Source organism: Carcharhinus amblyrhynchos, chromosome 18 (assembly GCF_965287045.1).
Source record: "Carcharhinus amblyrhynchos chromosome 18, sCarAmb.v2.hapA, whole genome shotgun sequence".
Lineage (NCBI taxonomy): Eukaryota > Metazoa > Chordata > Chondrichthyes > Carcharhiniformes > Carcharhinidae > Carcharhinus > Carcharhinus amblyrhynchos.
In genome coordinates, this window is record NC_137341.1 from 20424841 (window position 1) to 20444176 (window position 19336).

The window sequence follows — 19336 nt, forward strand, 5'->3', positions numbered from 1 at the left end:
CGCTGAGAGCAATTATAATTCCTGGATTGTTGTTTTGTGTTCCTGCTTAATTGATTCATATGACTCAGCTGCTGATTGAATTAACTCAGAGTCATTATGGGAGTCTCCACTGGTGAAATTTCTAATGTTGAAAGGAATTAACCAAGTGAATGTTGATCCCTTAGTCAACAAAAAAAACTTGTCCTGATCATACAGTTGTTTATGAGAAGTTGCTCTGCACAAATTGGCTGCTGCATGACAACAGTAATTGCACTTCAAAACTACTTCATTTGCTATTAAGTATTTTGTATGCCCGGGGATGTGAAAGGCACTATATAAACTTGTGTCTTTTTTTAAAAAATTAGAAACTTACAAATAAACCAGCATCTCCTTAAACTTCACTTTTAGAATCTGGTTAAGATAGGGAAAAGCCAAGCCTTACTGAGCAGAAAAATAGGAAAACACCACGTGATAATCATTATGTGCAGAGCTAACCGATCTCAGCTCGGGCTGGATGTCTCTGTGTCCTGGATTAGGGAGGAGAAAATCAGCCAAGGCTCCAGTTCCTAATCATTGTCTGCAGAACCGCATTAGAAGTGGGTGCATATGGATGGCAGATGGAGACAAAATCTATTAAATAGTTATCAGATACTCTACTACTTTCTGCCGTTGAAGATTCCAACACCAGGAGATGTCATCGGATTGGCCTCTGGACAGGAAAGCTAACATTGAACTTCTCCATCCCTTACTTGATTGGGGTGAGTCAGAAAGGTGAAGGGCTCTCTAACTGCATCTTCCCATTTGGTTAGATAGTCCACACACCACTCAACCCATTCCTGGTAGGGAGCAATTAAATTTCACCCAAACCATGAAACATGATTGACAAACATGTTCCAAGGAGGGCTTTTTAAATGTGCTGTTGCACCCTAAGTAAATGATTAATTGACAATGATCTTTGGCTGTTCATTGTTTGTTGTGACACAGATGTTAATTCATTCTGGGGCCAAAATGGCATAGTGGGAAACCAGACATTTTTTTTTAATACTAGATTTATATATAGAAAGCATCATTACACATATCTGCCTCCTCCCTAACCGACATCCAGTGACCCGGAAGTCTTTCCTTATAAAATCTTGCTTGACCAATCTTACTAAGTTTTTGAGGAGGTAACCGAGACAGTGGTGGTGTTGTGTTACAGATCATTCAGGGAGTCTAAGTTGATGTGGCAACATGCACTTTTACAGGCATATTGTAGTCTGGAGCTACAAGTAATGAGAGTAGAGGCTTCAACTTTCTTTGCATCACATCGTTGACCAAGTATTTCTCCTGCTGTTACTGCCTACGAATAGTATGTGTTCAAAGGACTTGCAGCCTGATTATTAATCTGTTTGGCCATGTAACTTCTTTGGCCATCAAGTCACTGGGTGGGATTCAAACCCATAGCTTCTGGCTCAGTAGCAGGTGAACTACCCATTACACCACAAGACCTCCATGAGTTGCTTTATATTTGAATATACCAACTTAACAATTAAATAACCAATTAACTAATAAAAGGACATTACAACAAAAACAGTACTGAAAAGGAAACTTATTAAAATTAAGTTAAAATAATTTTTTTGGGGAGATAATGCACTCCAGTTCCGTTGGCGCCACTGATCAAGGAAGGCCTCAAGCATACCAGTGAATACCATATGTTCCCTCTCGAGGGTTACTCACACATGACAGTATTTCTTTATACACTTTTTTTGGAACCAATAAAACAAAATGAACAAATAAACTAATTAAATTGACAGCCCCTTAAAAGGGGAAATATTTCTTAACTATGTTAAGGAATATAGGTTTTGAACAAAAAAAAGAGATGCAGTTTGAAGAAATATATTCAAAATAACGACACATTTGTTGTAGGAGCTGTTGCCTGTAGAGAATAGAAAATGAAACTAACACTCCAACAATATCATCATCAAATCATATGACCATGATTAAAACAATCATGCAATTACTTAAATATATAAGTGACAGCAATAAAAATAATGTGTCAAAAAGAAACTTAACTAATTCAATTAAAACGTTGTTCTCAGCAGTGATGATGCTCGCCCAGCCCCCACAGTGCCCACTGGTCATGGAAGGTTTGAAGCCTACCCTTGGACACAGCATGTTCCCTCACCAAAGCCTTTAGGTCACCCTTTCTTTATACTCTTTTGAGGTTAAACAATACAGGTGGGTAAATTATAAAATTAAAGTGACAGCCCCTTAAAAAGGCCCTGCAACAAAAGACAAATCTTAAAGGAAACTTACTAAATTAAAACATGGTTTTGGGGCCAATGATGACCAATGGTGCCCATGGTCACAGAAAGCCCCTATTTATACTCTTTTTAATGAAAAATAAGCAGTAAGTTAAACAAATGAGAGGAGGTTACAGCCTCTGATGACCCTTTATATACTTTCAATCAAACAATAAATTAAATAATTAGAAATGACAGAGGTGGGGCACTGTAACAAAGATATCAAAGCAAACTTACAGAATCAAACCGAAGTGTCAGTACCAGGGGTGATAATGCACCCCAGATACTTTTTTTAATATGCGTTCAAGGTACTTAATCAGTGTCCTTCACCTGTATATCCTTGACCTTGATAATAAAATTAACATACTATTAACAACAGAACCAACATTACAGAAACTCAAAGATAAGCAGCATGATTACAGTAAAGTATAATAGAGCTATTATATCCTTGACGATTTATCACATATAAGGCTGAGTTTACGAACATTTGCCAGAAGCTCTTTGACTATGGTCTCAAAGGGTTTGACACGCGTGAGAAGGAACTGGAACATTTTTTGGAATGCCTGCAGGAAGCAATTGAAGATAACCAGCAAAAAGGAGTAAAAATCATCAAGGAATTTGAGGAGACGAACAAAGAGGTAGGAAGGAATCAAAGTCAAAACAAAAAAAGGAACAAATCAGTTAGCATTTGTAAATAGTGCAATATTATTGATGTTTAAAAGTGGAACTGATGTGTTAAACTGTATTTTAAATGAAGTATATGACCATGGAACAGAAGAACCTTAAATAACAAGGAATGGTGAGTTATCATCATTGTCACTGAGACTGGTGTTGCCCCTGTATTACCTATATAGCTCCACCTTGTAGAGAGCTCCCTCTGCACTGTCCCCCATCAAACACTGCCAGGGCGGGTGCACCACGGGGTTGGGTGCGGAGTGGAGCTCTCTCTGCACTGTCCCCCATCTGGCACTCCCGGGGCGGGTGCGGCGCGGGGTTGGTTGCAGGGTGGAGCTCCCTCTGCACTGTGCCCCCGTCGGGCGCTCCTGGGGTGGGTGCAGCGCAGGGTTGGATGCAGGGTGGGGCTCCCTCTGCACTGTCCCCATCGGGCGCTCCCGGGACGGGTGCAGCACGGGGTTAGATACTGAGCGACGTGGGACTCACTGGATGTAGAGGTAAATCATCATCAGTGTTGTGATGTATCCCAGGAGACCCATTCCCTCATAGACTACCCCCAGTCGCTGTCTAATCTCCTCCATGATGTCCAGTGCCACATGGGACAGGCTCTTGGATTGGTTGGCGTAGATGTGGAAATGATGTTGGATCGAAATGTTGAATTTAAACTCATTCGTCACCTTGTCGAGTGCTTCAGAAATGGCTGTGAGAGAGACAGAGAGAGAGTGTGAGACAGAGACAGTGAGAGAGGGATAAAGAGAGACAAGGAGAGAGAGAGAGACAGAGAGAGAGAGAGACAGAGGGAGAGTGAAAGAGAGAGAGAGACAAAAAGGGAGAGCGAGAGTGAGAGAGACAGAAAGAGAGACAGACAAAGAGAGAGGCAGAGAGTGACAGAGAGAGAGAGAAAAGCAGAGAGACAGAGTGAGAGAGACAGAGAGTGAAAGAGAGAGAGAAAGGGGGAGAGAGAGACAATAGAGAAAGAAGGATAGATGGGGAAGAGGCAGTGAGTGAGAGAGGGGGGTAGAGAGAGAGATGGAGGGAGAGAAAGAGAGTGAGTGAGAACATAAGAACATAAGAAATAGGAGCAGGAGTAGGCCATCTGGCCCTTCGAGCCTGCCCCGCCATTCAATAAGATCATGGCTGATCTGTCGTGGCTCAGTTCCACTTTCCCGCCCTCTCCCCATAACCCTTAATCCCCTCTCTTATCAAAAACCCATCAACCCGCTTCTTAAAAATATTTAGCGAGGCAGCCTCCACCACTTCAACGGGCAGAGAATTCCAGAGATTCACCACCCTTGGAGTGAAGAAGTTCCTCCTCAACTCCGTTCTAAACCGCCCCCCCTTTATCTTGAGGCTGTGCCCCCTAGTCCTACTGTCTTTTTTGAGCGGGAAGAGTCTCTCCACCTCTATCCTATCCATCCCATTCATCATCTTATACGTCTCAATGAGATCTCCCCTCATTCTTCTAAACTCTAACGAGTACAAGCCTAGTTTATTCAGCCTCTCCTCATAGCTCAACCCCCTCAACTCCGGTATCAGCCTAGTAAACCTCCTCTGCACTCCCTCCAAGGCCAAAATATCCTTGCGCAGGTGCGGCGCCCAAAACTGCACACAGTACTCCAGCTGCGGCCTCACCAATGCCCTATACAGCTGCAGCAAGACCTCCCTACTTTTATATTCAATCCCCCTCGCTATGAAGGCCAGCATCCCATTCGCCTTCCTGACCACCTGCTGCACCTGCAGACTGGGTTTTTGCGACTCATGCACAAGGACCCCGAGGTCCCTCTGCACCGTCGCCTGCTGCAGTTTTTCGCCACGTAAGTAATAGTCCTTCCTACCATTCTTCCTACCAAAGTGGACCACCTCACACTTGCCAACATTAAATTCCATTTGCCATTTCCTGGCCCATTCGCCCAGCCTATCTAGATCCTTCTGCAGACTCTCCACACCCTCCGCACAATTTGCCTTTCCCCCAATCTTGGTGTCATCAGCAAATTTCGACACCCTACACTCGGTTCCCTCCTCCAGATCATCTATGTAAATGGTAAATAGCTGAGGCCCCAGCACCGACCCCTGGGGCACCCCACTAGTCACCAACCGCCAATCCGAATAGCACCCATTGACCCCCACTCTCTGCCTCCTATTTGACAACCAATCCTCTATCCACGCTAACACCTTACCCCCAACTCCATGTCCTCTGACCTTCTGCAGTAACCTCTTGTGAGGTACCTTATCAAACGCCTTCTGAAAATCCAGAAAGACCACATCCACCGGCTCTCCTCTATCCACCGCCCTAGACACATCCTCATAGAACTCCAGTAAATTTGTCAGACATGACTTCCCTTTAATGAAACGTAATGAACGAAAGAGAGGGAGTGAGAAAAAGGGGAAAGAGTGAGGGAGAGAGAGAGTGAGAAGGAGAGAGGGAAATGGGAGAGAAGGGGAGAGAGAAACAGAGAGAGTGGGAGAGAAAGATGGAGACAGAAGGGCAGAGAGAAAGAGGGAGAAACAGGAGGGCAAGGGAAAGAAGGAGGAAGAGAGGGAAAGAGAGGAAGGGATGGGGAGAGAGGGAGAGACGGGGAAAAGGAGAGTGAGGTAGGGATTAATGTGGAGGCATCCCCTTTCTCTGCCAAACTTCTCACGGCTGGGAGTGGAAGAGGGGGGGTGGGGAAGGAGCTGCGTTTGGGAGGGAGTTCCCCTAGGGGTCCTGGGACCAACAGTGATCAAGTGGGCAGAGTCCCAGGTGACCAGAGGTGTCCAGACGTCTGAGCCCAATTCTAGGCCAACGTTCACCCCCCGACCCCCTGCCCACCAGGAACCAAACACAGGCGCCGAGACCCCTCGACACGGGAGCAGCGAGAATCCATTCGGCTCACCTGCTCCGTTCTTCCCAAGGGGCCGGGATTACCCCACCCCCCATAGCTTGCTCCCCCACCCCTCCCCTGCAGGATTGAAGATCACTGTGGGATCTTGCTGTGCGCAGGCTGCCCGGCCGCCCTTCCCCGCCTCAGCAGCAGTTGTCGGAGGAGGGGGGTGGGGTGTGGAATGCAAGGTTTCTCTCTGCACGAGGCAGCCCCTCGCGGGGAAGGGCGGGTGGAGGGTGTGATGGAGGACGGAACAAGATGGCACTCACGTTCTCCGACTCGCTTAGACAGCTGTTCTTTGATGTACATCAGGATCAGACAGAACCATTGGATCACTGCAGACAAGACAGGTAGAAATTTAGTGAGTTGGTGGGGGGAGGAGGGACGGTGGGAGTCTCAATCGACTGAGAAGCCGGCTGCTGATGTCCTGGGGTGCAATTGTACTTGCGCGCCCATCTCCCATTGCACTCACTGTTTGTACATAAAATAGTGGGAGATCTGTCACTCCCCTTACCCCGCCCCATGGATATTGCCCCCCCCTACAACTGATCGCACTCCCCAATCGTCACTCCGAACATCACTCCCCCTCAATTACCACCCTGCTGCTCGCATCCCTACTAATTGCCACTCTGAACGCCCCCTCCCCACACTCCCCAATTGCCACTCTGATAATCACTACCCCCCCCCCGATCACTGTCCTGGTCGATCGCGTCATTCCCGATTGCCACCCAGAACATCGCACCCTGCCCCTGCACTCCCCAAACACCACTCCGAGCATCTCTCCCCTGATCCCCCCCCCCATTCGTTGCCCCAAATATTACCCACCCTGACCACTTCCCCCACCCCCACAAACATGGCCCTGTCCCCAAGCATCACCCTGACTGTTTTCCCCCCACCCCCGATCGCTGCCCAGCTTGTCAATCTCCCCACCTCCTCCTATGGAGTTCCGCCTCGGCACCTGAGCAGAAGGAGGCCATTTGGCCCATTGGGTCAGCACTGACCCACAGTCCCACCCAGACCCTCTCCCCATAACTCCACGCATTTGCCCTAGCTAATCCCCCCCTGACACTAAGGGACAATTTAGCGTGGCCAATCCACTCAACCTACACATCTTTGGACACTAAGGGGCAATTTAGCATGGCCAATCCACCTAACCTGCACATCTTTGGACACTAAGGGGCAATTTAGCATGGCCAATCCACCTAACCTGCACATCTTTGGACACTAAGGGACAATTTAGCATGGCCAATCCACCTAACCTACACATGGTGAAAAACTGCAGCATACAACGGTGCAGAGGGACCTCGGGGTCCTTGTGCATGAGTCGCAAAAACCCAGTCTGCAGGTGCAGCAGGTGGTCAGGAAGGCGAATGGGATGCTGGCCTTCATAGCGAGGGGGATTGAATATAAAAGTAGGGAGGTCTTGCTGCAACTGTACGGGGCACTGGTGAGGCTGCAGCTGGAGTACTGTGTGCAGTTTTGGTCGCCGCACTTACGCAAGGATATTTTGGCCTTGGAGGGAGTACAGAGGAGGTTTACTAGGCTGATACCGGAGTTGAGGGGGTTGAACTATGAGGAGAGGCTGAATAAACTAGGCTTGTACTCGTTAGAGTTTAGAAGAATGAGGGGAGATCTCATTGAGACATATAAGATGATGAATGGGATGGATAGGATAGAGGTGGAGAGGCTCTTCCTGCTCAGAAAGGACAGTAGGACTAGAGGGCACAGCCTCATGATAAAGGCGGGGGGGGGGCAGTTTAGAACGGAGTTGAGGAGGAACTTCTTCACTCAAAGGGTGGTGAATCTCTGGAATTCTCTGTCCGTTGAAGTGGTGGAGGCTACCTCGCTAAATATATTTAAAATGCAGGTAGATAGGTTTTTGATAGGCAAGGGGATTAAGGGTTATGGGGAGAAGGCGGGAAAGTGGAACTGAGCCACGACAGATCAGCCATGATCTTATTGAATGGCGGGGCAGGCTTGAAGGGCTAGATGGCCTGCTCCTATTTCTTATGTTCTTATTTGCATAGACATAACTTTCAACTAGTCATCATGTATTAATTTGTACAATTATTTTTATGATTGACAGGCCTGCTTACTTAGTAAAGGCACCAACTGGTGTGATACAGAGCCATACAAACCAGGAAAATATCAAATTTCATCCTGGCCTATGCTGAGTTTGCAGAACTCGACCAAGCCACTTAAACTCACGAGCAATCGAGATTGAATCTTGTTTGATTTTCTCCTGCTGCACTGTTGAGCTATTGAAGCCAGTGTGGCAAATACTCTGCCCCTTAAAATGAGATTTCTTAACTCAACAGAGACTGGAAGTAAAACCTAGCAACTTCTTGGTTGCTGTATGTTTTAAATAGACAGAGCTGTTACTCAAAAAACCAGTAAGAAGTCTCGCAACACCAGGTTAAAGTCCAAAAGGTTTATTTGGTAGCATAAGCCACTAGCTTTCAGAGCACTGCCCCTTCATCAGGTGAGTGGAAGTTCTGTTCACAAACAGGGCATATAAAGGCACAAACTCAATTTACAAAATAATGGTTGGCATGCGGATCTTTACAGGTAATCAAGTCTCAAAGGTACAAACAGTGTGAGTGGAGAGAGGGTTAAGCACAAGTTAAAGAGATGTGTATTGTCTCCAGCCAGGACAGTTAGTGAGATTTTGCAAGCCGAGGCAAGTCATGGGGGTTACAGATTGTGTAACATGAACCCAAGATCTCAGTTGAGGCCGTCTGTATGTGTGCGGAACTTGGCTATCAGTCTCTGCTGAGCGACTCTGTATTGTCGTGTGTCGTGAAGGCCACCTTGGAGAATGCATACCCGAAGATCAGAGACCAAATGCCCGTGACCACTGAAGTGTTCCCCAACAGGAAGTGAGCACTCTTGCCTGGTGATTATCAAGCAATGTTAATTCATCTGTTGTCGTAGCATCTGCATGGTCTCCCCAACATACCATGCCTCGGGACATTCTTTCCTGCAATGTATCAGGTAGACTATGTTGGCTGAGTTGCAATTGTGTGTACCATGTACCTGGTAGATGGTGTTCTCACGTGAGATGATTGCATCCATGTCGAGGTTGCTATGGCAGGGTTGTGTGGCGTCGTCGTCACGATTCTCCTGAAGGCTGGGTAGTTTGCTGCGGACAGTGGTCTGTTTGAGGTTGTGCAGTTGTTTGAAGGCAAGAAGTGGGGGTGTGGGGATGGTCTTGGTGAGATGTTCATCTTCATCAATGACATGTTGAAGGGTCCAGAGAAGATGTCTTAGCTTCTCCACTCTGGGGAAGTACAGGACAACGAAGGGTACTCTGTCTTCCGTGTCCCGTGTTTGTCTTCTGAGGAGGTCAGTGTGGTTTTTCGCTGTGCTGTGTTAGAATTGTCAATCGATGTCGAGCGCTATATCATGTTCTAATGAGGGCATCTTTCAGCATCTGGAGGTGTCTGTTGCGATCCTCCTCATCTGAGCAGATCCTGTGAATACGGAGGGTTTGTCCATAGGGGATGGCTTCTTTAATGTGTTTAGGGTGGAGTCTGGAGAAGTGGAGCATCATGAGGTTATCCGTGGGCTTGTGGTACAGTGAAGTGCTGAGGTGACCATTTTTAATGGAGATGCGTGTGTCCAAGAATGCAGCTGATTCTGGATAGTCCATGGTGAGTCTGATGGTGGGATGGAATTTGTTGATGTCATTATATAGTTGGGTCAGTGACTATTCACCATGAGTCCAAAGGAAGAAAATGTCATCAATGTACCTAGTGTATAGATCGGTTGAGGGTTCTGTGTGGTGAAGAGGTCTTGTTCGAACCTGTGCAGCTGAGTCTCTCACAAAGCTGAGAGACTTTGCTGTCGCATCTCTCTCTCACACTTCTCAACCAGCTCTACAGCAAATGCTGCATCCTGGAAACCAACACCGACATCCAAAGTCCACCAGGGGCAAAATACTGAACTGGTCTTTCACTGAACAAGATGGAGGGAATACATGTTGTTGACTTTTAAAATATTGAACAGCATAGATATTGTTGAAGTAAACCAGATTTTTCATTTGGACGATGAACACAGAATTAAAGTTTCAGCTGTGTCTCAGTTACTACATGTTTGTGGGTTCAAGCCCCAGAGACTAAGATTCAAAAACTAGGCTGACTGACACTGCAGTACGATGGAATGTTCACCTTCAGAGTTGAATCAAAGGCATGTCTACCCTCTCAGATGGAAATAAAGCCCCAGACACTATTTCGAAGAAGGATATGGAGGTTCTCTTTGGAGTTTTGGGTCTTGACCAATATTCATGTCTTGATCAATACCTAAAAACATTATCAGATAGCTATTAGTGGAATCTTATAGTGTACAAATTGGCTGATGTGTTTCCTACATTGAAAAGGACTTCATTCGTTGTAAACATTTTAGTTCAGCCTCTGAACAGGAATGATGCTATGTAGATACAATATGTTTAGAGAGCAAAAGCACAAAATTAGCAAGTTCTGTGTAATTTTATTTTCTTATAAACATTGTCCCCACAGGGTGCAGTATAGTATGAGATGAGTAAATTAAGTTAAGGAGATCCACAGATGTGAGGGTGGGATTACAGTCTGTACTATCCATACCTTCATCTGAATGAAGTTGACTGGTTGGGCTGAGTAGCCTTTTCTCACTTTGGGCTTGATGTTCTTTCTGCCTTTTGGGGCAGAATTTTAACTGAAGAGGTTGGGAGGGCTTGAGTGTCGACATCAGAGTAAATCGCTAAAAATTGTTGGCATGTTGGAAGCCTGACATAATCCCATCCGCAACTAATTTTTACCAGGTCATGTTTCTTGATGTATGGAAATTCCTCATGAAGTTGTTGGGTCAGTTGCTTAAATATTTAAGTATCCGACTAATTGTGGCCTTAACCCAGAATTCTAGTTTTAACAGTCAGTGTACAGGTTTTTTTTTGCACCATGTATAACTTGCTAGGGTCAACTAGGCTAGAGCATGGTGAAGGGGGAGGGTCATTGATCTCAAACTGTTGGGATGGAGAGCCTTTAAAACTGCTGCCTTGCAAATGAGAAAGGCATATAGACTTCACTGCCTTGTGCATAATTTCCAACTTTTGGAAGTCATTTCACCAAGCTTGGAGTTTGTTTACCTTGATTTGCAATTACCTGCTATCAGCCTTCACTGCAGCATGGGAGAAGCATATGTACATGTACATCATTTTTAATGAGAAACAAGAGAAGCATCTGCACCAGCAGGAGCAACAATACCAACAGTAGCTGCCTTCTCTCCAGGCACATGTTGCTGCTCAGATTAGAGGTGTTGAACATTGGGCTGCAGCTCAAAGGAGGTGGTACAAACAGCACAGGGTACAGAGGTGAAGGAGAATCAGCTTCCTTCAGATGATGGAGCAACAGTGTCTCAGGAACACAGGCTTTCAAGGCAGAACATTGCTGCCATCTGCTGCTTCTTCCAAGAACAGTAAGAAGTCTCACAACACCAGGTTAAAGTCGAACAAGTTTATTTGGTAGCACAAGCCACGAACTTTCAGAGCACTGCTCTTTCATCAGGTGAGTGGGAGTTCTGTTCACAAACAGGGCATATAAAAACACAAACTCAATTTACAAAATAATGGTTTGAATGCAAGTCTTTACTGGTAATTAAGTCTTAAAGGTACAGACAATGTGAGTGAAGAGAGGGTTAAGCACAGGTTAGGGATGTGTATTGTCTCCAGACAGGACAGTTAGTGAGATTTTGCAAGCTCAGGCAAGTTGTGGGGATTACAGATAGTGTGACATGAACCCAGGATCCCGGTTGAGAGCCATCCTCGTATGTGGAACTTGGCTATCAATTTTGTGTATCGTGAAGGCTGCATTGGAGAACGCTTACCCGAAGATCAGAGGCTGAATGCCCATGACTGCTGAAGTATTCCCCAACAGGAAGGGAACAATCCTGCCTGATGATTGTCGAGCGCTGTTCATTCATCCATTCATTCATCCAAGAAGGCCAGGTTAGTAAGCATTGCCATTGACTGTCAAAGTCATCACTTTACTGAATTTTTTCATCTCTAGTTCATTTCAAAGATCTACTGATGATATCTGTAGGATTTCACAATTACATCTCTGAGGTGGCGGGACTCATGTTTCCCAAAGCAGCCAGTTACACCTATTTCGTCACTGATAAACCAATCAGATCAGACTCTCATCTTTTGTTGCAGTGGCTGGATGGTCACAGATACAGGAAGTCATATATTGTACTCAAATGGCAGTCAAGGCACCCTTTGATCATCCAGGAATATTCAGTCAATCAGCCAGGATTCCATTCCATCAGCGTTCAGTTGGCACGTGGACCAGTGGAAGGTTTTCATGCATGTCCATACTAGAACTTCTGGAAGCTGCCGTGATATCTGTATTCTGCACTAGTCATATTGCCCACAGGGTTTTGCACCTCCTTTTGGAGACAAGAGTGTGACGCCTGCTAGGGCTGTTATTAGTAATGCAGAGGAAAGGTACAACCAGAGTCATATAAACCTAAGGGTAGTCTTAGAGCAAGCTATTGCTGAAGGAACAATTCATATGTGTGGACAAATCTGGAGACACTTTTTGGTTTGTACTCTGAAATGATTTTGAGAATGTGCAGGACACCACAGACAACTGCCAATGTGGTGGTGCAATTGAACTGGAGCTATAGAAGTACTGCTCTGGGGAAATTGATGGGATTGAAGGTAAATAAATCACCAAGTCCTGACAATTGTCATCCCAGAGTACTTAAGAAAGTGGCTCTGGAAATAGTAGATCAATTGGTAGTTATTTTCCAAAATGTTTTGGACTCTGGAATAGTTCCTACAGATTGGAGGGTAGCTAATGTAAGCCCACTACTCAAAAAGGGAGGGAGAGATAAAACAAGATCAGTGAACTTAATATCAGTATTGGGGAAGTTGCTAGAGTCTATTATCAAGGATTTCATAACTTAGCATTTGGAAAGTGGCGGTATAATCAGACAAAATTTAGCGTGGGAAATCATGCTTGGAATTTTTTGAGGATGTAACTGGTAGAGTTGACCAAAAAGAACTAGTGGATGTGGTTTATTTAGGCTTTCAGAAAACTTTTGACAAGGTCTCACATAACAGATTACTATGTAAAGTTAAAGCATGTGGGATTGCACTTAATGTCTTGAGATGGACAGAAAGCTGATTAGCAGATAGGAAGCAAAGAGTTGGCATAAATGGATCTTTTTCTGATTGGCAGTCAGTGACTAGTTATGTTATCAATTTAAACTTAAACCAGAAGTCTCCAGTGGTCCCTAGCATCTCAGATGCCAGCCTCCAGCCAATTTGATTCACTCCACATGATATCAAGAAACGGTTGGAGGCGCTGGATACTGCAAAGGCAATGGGTCCTGATAACATTCGGATAAAGTACTAAAGACTTGTGCTCCAGAACTTGCCGCTCCCCTAGCCAAGCTCTTCCATACAGTTATAACACTGGCATCTACCCAACGATATGGAAAATTGCTAGGTATGTCCTGTACACAAAAAACAAGACAAATCCAACCCGGTCAATTACCACCCGATCAGTCTACTCTAGATCATCAGTAAAGTGGTGGAAGGAGTCATCAACAGTGCGATCAAGCACCATCTGCTCAGCAATAACCTGTTCAGTGATGCCCAGTTTGGGTTTTGCCAGGGTCACTTAGCTCTCGATCTCATAACAGCCTTGGTTCAAACATGGACATAAGAGCTGAATTCCAGAAGTGAGGTGAAAGTGACAGCCCTTGACATCAAGGTTGCGTTCGACCGAGAGTGTGACATCAAGGGGTATCGGGGAGCAAATTCTCCGTTGGTTGGAGTCATGCCTGGCACATAGGAGGATAGTTGTGGAAGGTGTGTGAGAATAAACAATCCTCTTTATTTAAATCCATAAGAGACTGCTGTTGATACTTTTTATTGAACTGATTTATTATTGTCATATGTATTAGTATTCAGTGAGAAGTATTGTTCCATGTGTGCTATACAGATAAAGCATACCGTACATAGACGAGAGAGTGCAGAACGTAGAGTTACAGTCATAGCTAGGGTGTGTAGAGTAATGCGATGGTAGGTCCATTCAACAGTCTGATGGCAGCAGAGAAGAAGTAGTTCTTCAGTCAGTTGGTACGTGTCCTCAGATTTTTGTATCTTTTTCCCGACAGAAGAAGGTGGAAGAGAATATGTCCATGGTGCATGGGGTCCTTAATTATGCTAGCTGTTTTTCTGAGGCAGTGGGAAGTGTGGACAGTGTCAATGGGTGGGAGGCTGGTTTAGGTGATGGACGAGGCTTCATTCATGATCCTCCAGTTTCTTGTGGACTTGGACACAGCTGGAGCCATATCAAGCTGTGATACAAGCAGAAAGAATGCTTTCTATGGTGCATCTGTAAAAGTTGGTGAGAGTTGTAGCGGACATGCCAAATTCCCTTAGTCTTCTGGGAAAGTAGAGGTGTTGGTGAGCTTTTGTAAGTATTGTGTTGGCATGGAGGGACCAAGTCAAGTTGATTGGGTGATTGGGATGCTTAAAAACCTGAAACTCTCAACCATTTCTACTTCGCCCCAATTGATGTAAGTTAATCTCACACAAAAGTTGGTCTCACATTAAACCACATTGATAATGACAGAAGAGAGGGGAATTGGGAGTTTCAGTTTATCGCTCCTCTCTTGTCCGTAACAAGTTGTTGGAATAAGAGGAAATGAACAGTGTGTATTTCTTAATATATGGTAATGCTCTTTTTCCCTAAATCTGTGATCAAATCCAATCCATTTTACAGAGCAGAAATTTGATATATCACACTTGCTGAGATAGAAGTATAGCCAGTTTATTCTGGTCCAAGAAAAGCTGACTACTATTTTCTTTGTGCAGCAATTCAGTGAATTACAACATGTTACTGATCCAGAAATTCTGGAGAGTTTGATCAAGAACTTCAGGGTAGAGATTGAACAGCTATGGAGCAAACTAATGAACCTAGAGATGCAACTGGTTGACCAGCTGGAGGTAAGAAACTTAATTTAGAAACCATAGAAATTTACAGTAGTTCTGACCTTGTCCTTTCCTGTTATATGCAGGAATGGCAAGATGACAATCAAGGATTGGTTTCCCAGGTGTTTTTCCTCTCTAGTTTCTAGGCTTTCAACCATTATTTAACATTTTGTTTTGTGCTGAATATTTTCTTTTTTAATTGCCTGTTAACTCAAAGATTAGTTAGCTTACTCATTTTGAGACAACAGCTGCCAACCCTTGCCCTTGGCAACCTGGCCAATACTGTAAGCTAAACATGGGGAGGGGCAAATGTAAATCTGGTTCCAAATTCTGTGTGAGGCTTGTGGCAGTCAGCTTTTGTGCCCCAGAAGTCTCTTTACCAAATATTTAATCTACTAGTTTTGGGCAAAACATCAAATCCTACCTAGCCCACATGTTATCAAACAGTTAGTAAAGAAAATTACAAACCTCTTCTGAATTACAGTAAATTTATTCAGCAACTTGTATGTCATTCAATTGCTGAATCAAATAGTAAATAATTCCTGCTATAAAATAAGCATCTTGCAACTACAAATACACTCTGAAATCTCCTCTCTCTCATTATAGAAACCCAATATTAAAGTTATCTTGTATGCACTCCAAATGTCTAATGATATTAAAACCATCCAGTGGCTTTATTAGTTCAGTCAGTTCTGGTTAAGCTGATCATGATGGGAAAGTGATTTATGTGCATGAACTGGGGAGAGCAACAACAAGCCAGGGTTCCTGTTCCTGAATGACTTCCAACTGAAAAGTGCAAATGTACGCGTTTTAGGCATGCTTAGAATTGGAACCATGATACGGATGGGTTGTAGTTGTTGGATTGCTACCTTCTTTTCCTGGGCTTCCCCTAAACAATGTCCACAAAATGAGATAGTAGATGGTTAATGATATTTGTGAAATATCCCAACACAAGTCATCATTTTCATGGTGGGAACAGAAACTGGCAGGAGATAAAACAAAGGTACTTGATGCATTGTATTCTGCGTTTATTTTATGTTGAATCTTGTTAATTGATACCCAGTAAAAATGAACAGCAACTGGCTACCATTTTTGCCCAAACAAGTGTTACCATCATGGCATTCTAAAAAATTCCCAGCCACTGTATGCTTGATTCACATTGCAGTGTTTTATTATTGGGTGTTTGCTTTTTTTGCCTTCATAGTTCCTGAAATTTCTCTCCAAGAAGTGGAAACATGTGTTTAGTTGAGAAGTACAAGTGGCCAAAAACCCAATACAACAGTAAGCAACTTTCGGGTACCAGATCAGTAACCCCAAGATATATTATGAAGCCAGATCAGACCCCAACAATTTTCTACTTTGGCATTACTGAGGGATCAGATGTTTTACCCCAAGCTCAATTCTACTGATAAACTAGAAAGCCTTTATCAAGCTTTATTTAACAATACAGTTTAATTGTAACAAATGAATTAGCTTAACCTTTAGCAATACTTAAACACGACAAGATACAATATTTAACTGCTAACCTATCACTATGAGCTCCAATTCAAGCAATACTCCTCTTACAGACTTAAACTTTCTTTAAAATTAGTTAGCAAAACACATGCATACTTGTTATGACTTAGGCTACCAGCTGTGGAGCTCTGAGAGCCTTTTCAGAGAGAGAGAACCATTGCTTTCTTCTGGCAGTCCAAGCAACAACTCCCTTTGATTTTAAAATGAAACTGAAACAATAATTCTTCCCTGCAAGTTTAGCTCCTCCCATTAACCACATGACTCTGTATACCAAGTCTGAAATCCCAGGAGAACCTAAATAAACAAAAGGTCCATTAACTCTCCAAAGTAAGACATTTCTAGCTAAAATCAATTATTAGCGAACAATCTTAGCATCTGCTGCATGTTTACCACATAAATTGACTATTGTAACAAAACACTACCTCTTAAAGCAACCCCACCTTACAGTAAAATATATTAAAATAGCACAGTATCATTACAACAAAGAATGCCAATCAGAAAATAGTGATTGGGTGAGACCAAGCTTGGGATTAAATTTTGGTGATCGTAGGAGGAAGAGGGACTGGACTGAAGGAAATGAAGGAGTTCCATTGTTTTAAAGTCCTGAGATAGAGTAGAAAATTGAGTCTTGATTTCAACATAATGAGTATGCATGTCAGTCGGTTCTTTAGGGACATTCTGGAGCGAGAGCAAAATGTTAGTCAGTTTGTAACACTTGTGTTTCAGCCATTAGTTTCAGTGCTTTGTTTTGTTTGGTTTTTCAGGAAACAACAAGGGATTTTGAACGAAATATTTCAGAAATTGTTTCAACTTATGTTGAAAACGTACAAGCTCTATATCCTTTGATGTAAACACTGTCAAAAAATTAACCTAAGTACGTAAGGCACGAAATGAGAACAATCACTGGGACATCATTTTCTATGAACGTCTCTTTTTATCATATATAAAATTATTGAAAATTGGGAGGGGGGTGCGGGGAGCTGTTTGAGTGGTGTAAGCATTGTCCAGTAGAGAGATATCCTTCCACAGACCAGGTACAAGCCACTGTGTCTACCCATTCCATTTAGAAATCTGAATGTACACTCTGCATAAATGCTTCTTGATACTCAAAAGATATTCCAGCAAAACTGTAGAATATTCATCCATACCCACACCTCACTACAGGAATCACTGCATCTCCTGAGGTTTCTCATAACGTTTAATCCTGATCATAATCAGATATTGATCTTTTTGAATGTTAATTAACATTTTTTCAACTCATATTGCTAGGAGTCCACTGGCAAGATACAAAAAAAAATTTTTGTTCTGACGATTCTTCTCCAGGTCCAACAGAAATGTCATGGAGATTGATCTTCAATTCTTGGAGTCTCCAGGCTAAGCCAGGAGAGTTGGCAATCCTCTTCTCAATAATGGTTAAGTCCAGTATGTGGGTGCAAGAACAAGGATGAGGCATTTGCAACCATCTTCTGACAAAAGGATTGAGTAGATTATCCATCCTCGCGTCTTTGTGAGGTATGCACCATCACAAATGCCTATAAAGAAATGGCTGACTACACTGGTACAGCATACAGCAAAAGCTATGGACTCCAACAACATTCCAGCTGAAGATGTGCTTGAAAACTAACGATGCCCCAAGCCAAACTGCTCCAGCATAGCTACAACACTGGAATCTACCTGAAAACGTGGAAAATTGCTGAGGTAATTCATCCACAAAAACAGGACAAATCCAGTCTAGCCATTTTTTTAAAAGTCTTTTCAGGATGTGGGTACAATAGGCTAGTCCAGCATTATTACCAATCCCTAATTGCTCTTGAAAAAGTAGTGGTGAGCTGCCGCTTAGAACCACTATGTAATGTGATGTAGTGATGTCTATAGATGCAGTCTATGTGATGTAGATGCATCCACAGTCGTGTTGGGAAGGGAGTTCCAGGATTTTGACCCTGCAATGGTGAAGTTATAGATATAGATATAGTTATAGATAAAGATATAGATATAGAATAAAGATACAGGCTGGTAATACAGCTTGGAGGACAACTTGTAGGTGTTGCCGTTGTCCTTCTAGGTGGTAAAGCTTTTGGGCTTGGAAGGTGCTGTCAAAATTGCTATCCCATCCCTTGCTTTCAATCATCAGCAAAATCACAATGCTAGCGAGCGACACTTAGTTGACAATAATATGTTCTCTGATGCTCAGTTTGGGTTCTGCTGTCACCTCCTGAAACCATGATCAGGGGAGGGGGGGAAGGGGAGGGGGGGGAAGGGAGGGGGAGGGGGGGAAGGGGAGGGGGGAAGGGGAGGGGGGAGGGGGGGAAGGGGAGGGGGGAGGGGGGGAAGGGGAGGGGGGGAAGGGGAGGGGGGAGGGGGGGGAAGGGGAGGGGGGGAAGGGGAGGGGGGGGGGGGGGAAGGGGAGGGGGGAGGGGGGGGAAGGGGAGGGGGGAGGGGGGGGAAGGGGAGGGGGGAGAGGAGGGGGGGAGGGGGGAGGGGGGAGGAGGGGGGGGGAGGGGGGGAAGGGGGAGGGGGGAGGAGGGGGGAGGGGGGGAAGGGGGAGGGGAGGAGGAGGGGGGGAAGGGGGAGGGGGAGGAGGGGGGAGAGGGGAGGGAGGAGGGGGGAGGGGGGAGGAAGGGGAAGGGGGAGGGGGGGAAGGGGGAGGGGGGAGGGGGGGGAGGGGGAGGAGGGGGGGAGGGGGAGGAGGGGGGGGAGGGGGGAGGGGGGAGGAGGAGGGGGGGAGGGGGAGGGGGGAGGGGGAGGAGGGGGGGAGGGGGGAAGGGGGGAAGGGGGAGGGGGGGGGAAGGGGGAGGGGGGGGGAAGGGGGAGGGGGGGAAGGGGAGAGGGGAAGGGGGAGGAGGGAGGAGGGGGGGAAGGGGGGAGGGGGGGGGAAGGGAAGGGGAGAGGGAGGGGGAAGGGAAGGGGAGAGAGGGAGGGGGAAGGGAAGGGGAGAGAGGGAGGGGGAAGGGGAGAGAGGGAGGGGGAAGGGGAGGGGGGGGGAGGGGAAGGGGAGGGGGGAAGGGAGGGGGGGGGGAGGGGAGGGGAGGGAGAGGGAGAGGGAG

At 45.1% G+C, this 19336-nt stretch overlaps 1 protein-coding gene across 1 annotated transcript in view; it reads left to right on the top strand.

The window, feature by feature from the left end:
* The window catches only part of drc3 (dynein regulatory complex subunit 3), a 40544-nt gene that overhangs the window by 14390 nt on the left and 6818 nt on the right, over positions 1–19336 (top strand). The window contains exons 8-10 of the mRNA XM_080206489.1: positions 2725–2899; positions 14661–14792; positions 17057–17127. Of these exons, the coding sequence (XP_080062615.1) occupies positions 2725–2899; positions 14661–14792; positions 17057–17127 (378 nt within the window). The remainder of the gene's footprint in view (positions 1–2724; positions 2900–14660; positions 14793–17056; positions 17128–19336) is intronic.